This window comes from Betta splendens, chromosome 15 (genome assembly GCF_900634795.4).
Source record: "Betta splendens chromosome 15, fBetSpl5.4, whole genome shotgun sequence".
Classification (NCBI taxonomy): Eukaryota; Metazoa; Chordata; class Actinopteri; order Anabantiformes; family Osphronemidae; genus Betta; species Betta splendens.
Window position 1 is genome coordinate 10,701,962 of NC_040895.2, and position 6,376 is coordinate 10,708,337.

A 6,376-nucleotide genomic window follows, 5' to 3' on the forward strand; every position below is an offset into this window, starting at 1 on the left:
TGCGCTCTGCCGTCCCAGATGCGCTTTAAAACTAATTGAAAGGGTCCCGCAGCAGATCATTTATCTGAGGAAGCGAAATAAATCGCAGGACCCCTTGCTGTGAACAAAATCAAAAATTTGGCCTTGTGAGTGTTCTACATGCGCAACCCCTTGTAAAGTGGACCCCGTAACACACCCCGACGAGCAATTAACCCACCCGACAGTCAATCTAAAACCCAAAAGCAGTCATCCTCCTTTTTTTAATATATGAAAGAACCAAATAAAAAGTGCAGCGGGTATGTGTGCATGTTTATGGTTAGGGAATATGCCTGACTCTGGAATAACAATCACTTGTGATGAATTTTTTGGCACCAGAGCAGAGCTGCCGTTTACTACCCTGGGTATATCGCCCCTCTTACCCCCTCTCTCTTTCTCTCTGACACACACACACCCACACCCACACACACACACACACACACACACCATAAGGGTTGGGGGTGAAACAGACAAAGCCGTGATAATCCGATTAGGACCAATTAGGCGTGTGATTCTGCGACACTAGCTAAAAGCCTGAACACTCTGTAGACAGTTATACAGTTGTGTAGACATCTGGACACTCCCAGAGAGACGCACAGACACAGAGAGAGATGGCTATGTAAGTGTGGAGTCTATGTGTGTGTACGTGTGAGGGAGGGAGGGAGGGAGAGAGAGAGAGAGAGAGAGAGAGAGAGAGGTCTGGACACTCCCAGAAAGAGTCAGGCTTAGAGGCGCAGCAGCCACTTCTCTCCGGAGCGGAAACTCACTCACATCAGCATCTTCGCTGCAGGTAGGATGCTCTCTTCTTTTCACACACACACACACGCGCGCGCACACAACAATAACTTTGAATTTCCCGAAGTGCCCCACGGTTCCATATGCTGCCCCTCGGACAATTTCCTGTGTTCAGTTTTCCGTTTTAGATGTGCGCCGATCTGAGCCGTTGGGTTCAAACTTTTGTCTCTGTTCCAGGTCCAGGTCCGCAGCTCAGAGACGCGCCAGGATGTTCTACTTCCACTGTCCACCTCAGCTGGACGGAGAGTGCTGCCGCTCCAACACACGTAAGCGCTGCACCGCCAGTCCTACTTCTCTGCTAAAACAGGAGTCTGTAAAGTTTCTCGACGTTTAGGCTGCGCACTTGCGCGCAGAAAGCGTGTGCGCGATGTTGATGGACTGAGAGGAGGCCTGAGCGCACGTTTCCTTCTATTCCTACTTCCAGTAATTAAACGATCCGCAAAAATGACACAAGCCTTTCGACGCAGACGTATTTTGATGCAGAGTTAAATTAAACAGAGACTTTCACATTTTATTCTGCAAAACAATGTAAAAACCTCTATTCTGCATTTTCATTTATTAAAACTGAATAATTTTTATTTAGTGCATTTCTATTTCTATATATTTTATTTGAATTCAAGGGTTTTCAAAGTGCTTTTATTTTGGTGAAAAGCGCTGGTGGTTTGGCCCCGGGGCAGAGGGGCCGTTTTGAGCACAGATGTTGGATGTCACGGCTCTTAGTCCGACATGGTCTCTCATAGACAACAACATCAATGTTTAATGCAACTAATGGAAAGGCGAAATGTGTCAGACAGGACATTTACTAAGTTTGACTGCTTTGGCTTCGTGTTAATTTAAAAAACATTTTCTTTTTACCTTTTATATGAACTAAATTAAAGTGAAACTACAATTTAAAACCTAATTTGTAACCGAATGAATGAGTAAACTTTGTATTTTCAGTGAATTCCAGCGGCTTTGCCAATCACGCCCCGGCTGATTTTGATGACGGCTTCCTACGTAGAAAACAGCGCAGAAACAGAACAACGTTTACTTTGCAACAGGTAAATATTTTCCAGAAATTAAATTTGAAAAACAAGAAATATCTAGAATTCCTTACTTAAAGAAAACATCACTTCATTATAAGTAGAAAAAAGAATAAAACAGTTGGGAAAGTTTTTAAAAATGACGAGCTTGAACAGCGAGAAAGGCCTTTATAATTGGTTTAATACGATGACAACTTAACAGACTGTGAAACCAACTACTCACATATATGAAAATAAAAAAAACACGATTTGGAGAGACCTAGAATTGAATATTCGACCTTTAAAGACTTTGCGTGGGCATAACTGTAAATTGCCCATTTTCACGCAGGCAGGAATTTTGACGTAAGGCCAATTAAGCTTAAATTAGACTTCTTTATTTTCACATTAAATCACTGTCAAGTGTAGAAGTGAGTTTAATAGTTTTTTCAGCCTGATGCCGATGAGCACAACATTAGGGAGAAGACAGGACGTTTAAGCTACAAGAAAGCAAATAAACTTATTTGCTGGTGGTCTGTGCGCGCAGCTCGAGGCGCTGGAGGCGGTCTTTGCCCAGACGCACTACCCGGACGTGTTCACGCGCGAGGAGCTCGCCATGAAGATCAACCTGACGGAGGCCCGGGTGCAGGTGAGCCGCAGCAGCGCAAAGCGTCCTGGGCACGTTTGACCATAGGAGGGGGGGCAAATGAAGCCACTCTGTCATTTCAGCGGTGTGCTTTAATAACATCAACGTAATGGTGAATATTAGATTAGCTTGATTAATCGGTCATTCATAATTAACCAGCGATAATGTTCCCCACTAATTTGTCCGCGTCTCAAAGGTGGGAATGCATCATTCATGCAGATCCCATTCCCCGTAACGCGGACAGGAAACGATACGTGCGTTGACGGAGGGCAAAGCGTGCAACCTCCAGCCAAAAGTCTTTTCTCCCACCCTCTCCCTCTGTCAAACACACGCACACACGCGTTTAAAACACACACAAAAAACCCACACACGTGCACCTTAAATTTGGCAATTTATATTCTGCTCCTGCCCTGCACATATGCGCGGTTATAAACTTGGCCAGATGTAATTAAGTTATGTGTCCTGTATGTAATTTCCTGCATTCCAGATTTGCTTTTGGGTTTTGTTGTGCGCGCAGATCTAATTGTGGGAAATATAATAGTTTGCCTTTTGTTCCCCAGGGTCATCTTACTATCGCTTAAACCCAATGGCGAGGTTGATAATGGAATCCAGCGCTGTAAATTAGGGATTGTAAACAAATTATTCCCCTCCTAATCCGATTACCACATTCCTATTATTAAATCTGAACATGAATCCACCGCAGCATGCAGGGATATTAAACTTACATTATTATTAGAAAATAAATTTCCTTTCTGTTGTAGTGTTGTTGCCCCCCTTTTTGTAAAGTGTCAATGGGCCTCCCCCGCATTAAGAGCAGCCGCAAATTGAGATTAATGGAGCAATTATAGCCCATTCACAGACGGGTGTGTGTGGGGGGGCGCGACTTCTAGCTGGAAGGTGCAGGGGTGAGATAAGTCCATTGGTTGTATTGTTGTCCTGCCACCAAAATGTTGTCTTTTCTTTATGCCGAATGAATGCATGCGTTTTGTTTGGCTGTTGACATCGTTTATACCCCCCATACAATAGAAGGGATGCTGAGCACATGCAAACCGACTCTAACCTCCATTCACACATCATGATTAATGCCTGCTAGAACCAAGTCCTAATCGAATCTGATGTTGTCAAACAATCACTAAATAGGGAAATAAACGACTTCATCATAGCTGCCTCTCTCTCAGGCAGCACAACTGTCAGTGGGAAGTCATTAAAATATGATAATGAAAAATTGCTCAATTAAATGTTGTTATAGGCAGTGACCTTCATTCGATTAAGATACCAGAACTTGGCGATATGTTCTCAGCTGTGTGGATTGTAAAGTTTTTTGAGTAAGTTGCGCTGGTGTGACACTTTCAAACACTTCAGGCTCAGAGGGCAAAGAGCTGCTTAATAGAACAAAAAAATGCACAGAGACATTGTTTAAATATTTGTAATGTTTTGAAAAAGAAAATAATCAAGTGTTGTAAAACAAAGGTAGATTCAAATTATGATCACCATTTTGCCTTCTGCTTCTTCTGCTCGCAGGTTTGGTTCCAGAATCGCAGGGCAAAGTGGCGAAAGACGGAGCGAGGGAGCACGGACCCTGAAGGAGGAAAGGAGCAGATGAGCGAGGGGACTCCTCCATCCCGCAGCATCAACTCTCAGTCCCCAGTGGACCAGAGCAGGAAACCAAAAGAACCGCTGGAGATGCAGCCGAGGTAACAGAACAATGACACAATGTCACTGCCGCGCTTTAAGAATAGGAGAAATAGGAGAATGGTAAGAGGAAAAAATTGTGACTAGGTCAGACTTTTTCCCTTCTGGATCCACATGATAAAAAATAAACTATAAAAATCAAAGATCTTTCTGTCGATAACTCCTTTATATACTGATCCGATTTAACTGAGGATTTACAGCAGAGAAACCCTGTAGACAGTTTTAGAAGTGTATTGATCTTGATTGATCTCATAATCATAAGCATAATCTGATCTATCTGATCCCTCCAGTATCAACAGGTCAGTGGGTCCTGGTGGGCCGTTCTTCCCATCCTGTCTACCAGGCACGCTCCTCAACTCTGCCACCTACGCTCAGGCCCTGTCACAGGTCGCCACCCTGAAAGGTGAATATGACTTTAAATGTGATCATAGTGATGCGATGATTAGATACAGGTCCTCCGTAGTCTCACTACATGTCCCACCTTTGCCTTTTTTCAGGTAACGGTCTGTGCTCCTGTTGTGTCTCCGACCCCATGGGCTTGTCCTTCCTGCCGCCCTACGGTTGCCAGGGAAACCGCACGGCCAGCGTGGCCGCCCTGCGCATGAAGGCCCGCGAGCATTCGGAGGCCGTGCTGCAGTCCGCCAACCTGCTCAGCGCGGCGACGGCGCCCGGCGCCGGCGTCGGGGTCCTGTCCGGGGTCGGCGTGGGCGCGGCCGGGGTCGCGAGGCCCTCGGTGGGTCCCGCCATCGAGGGGCCCGGCGCCATCGGAAGAGGGGGCGACGGCTCCAGCCCCGGCCCGGCCAAGGTCCCGGTGCTGGGCGGCAGCTCTGACAAACACGCCCACTGCTCCAAGGAACCGCTGGAGAAGAAGTGAGGCGCTGGACACAAACGTGGATGTACCGACGCTCTAAATCTGTGTGATCGTGCCTGTTGTTACTGCGCTACCGTGGTCCCATGAGCAACCAAGCACAACTGACTGGGAGAGACTCTGCTGATTTCACAATGTGTGGATGCGAACACTCAAATATTGTTTGACACTACACTTTCATGTTTAATAGAATTACTGAAAATCTGGGGCCTTGTAGCCCCATAAAAGCACAAGTGTGATTTTGGATCAATATCTGTCTTCATGAACTCTTGGACTCTGTTTGATGGACTACATGTGAGCAAAAAGGTGATTTGTTCCATCTTCTTTTCATAAGGAGGACAGACGCTTACCTTGTGAATGTTAATGCATGTGAACTGTAGAAGTACAGATGCGATGGCGGGACCGTGAGGGTTTTGTATTCTGGCAATATAATATTCCTGCCGTCAGGTCAGCAACGGGCTCAGACTCTGTCCCCGCGCTGGTTTGATTTTAAAGTGGAAGCGCACTTTAATATTTATCAGACGTTTGCTGTGTAAATGTGTACCTGTGCCAGACAATAACAGTGCGGCTCGGTGACGGAGCGGCGCGTGTTAGCACATCCGTGGCGCTGGCAGACAGGGAACACACCAGTCCTGTTGTGACATGTTCTTTAAAACAATTAAAGATGTAGCCGCTCATGTTCCTCTCCTGTTGCCTCTCTCTCCAGCCATCTGTTCTGATACATTATTTATCAGCTTCCCCTGAAGCCGGGAGAGGAGAGCAATCCTGACGCTTATTATTTATTTACTTTTAGAATCGCCCGGCCTCTCTGCTCCTCCCCGAGCCGCCTCATAAACCTCGTTACACCTGATATATGCTATTTATTAATGTTGAATTTGCATTTCAAGAGCGTCGCCTCTCATCTCGTCGCGGCCTTCGACGGCGTAGTTCTCATCGCGGGCCTTCGCGCATTTGTCGATTCATTATCCCTAAACGTCCCCCCCTCACCGGAGTGACTCCTGAGTGAAGGATCAGCTGATCCGTCGGAGGATACTCACCCACAGCGAGCACAAGCAGTAGTTGGGCTGATTCAATTTGCGTCCTTGAGGATTTTCAGGAAATTACTTTTGATATTCAATAACACAATTAAGTAAACTACACACACATTATCATGAATAATTGATAAGAAATTATGTATTACCATGAAGTACTGGTTCAATAATTGATGAGGCGACACCCTGGTGACATGGAAGGGGAGATAATGTCAGAAGTTGTGCCAGGTTGTGTATAGAGCACTAAGCACTCACGTCGTCTCTTTCACACCGTCGTGAGAGTTTGTTGTAAATATGCGACAAATATTCCAATAAAGTGATACTTTTCAAA

General features: G+C 45.7%; 1 protein-coding gene across 1 annotated transcript; it reads left to right on the top strand.

The window, feature by feature from the left end:
• Positions 1–697: 697 nt before the first annotated feature.
• Positions 698–6,376, top strand: drgx (dorsal root ganglia homeobox). The gene is made up of 7 exons (XM_029126899.3): positions 698–805; positions 988–1,076; positions 1,750–1,850; positions 2,356–2,457; positions 3,976–4,148; positions 4,437–4,549; positions 4,644–6,376. The coding sequence occupies exons 2-7, from the start codon at positions 1,019–1,021 to the stop codon at positions 5,018–5,020; spliced, it is 924 nt and encodes a 307-aa protein (XP_028982732.1). The 5' UTR covers positions 698–805; positions 988–1,018; the 3' UTR covers positions 5,021–6,376.

Bases quoted from the DNA above. Each gene is read 5' to 3' on its own strand.
- drgx (XM_029126899.3), top strand. From the start codon at position 1,019: ATGTTCTACTTCCACTGTCCACCTCAGCTGGACGGAGAGTGCTGCCGC. The intron at 1,077-1,749 runs GTAAGCGCTGCA...TTGTATTTTCAG, and splicing joins GTGCTGCCGCTCCAACACAC to TGAATTCCAGCGGCTTTGCC. The intron at 1,851-2,355 runs GTAAATATTTTC...CTGTGCGCGCAG, and splicing joins CAACGTTTACTTTGCAACAG to CTCGAGGCGCTGGAGGCGGT.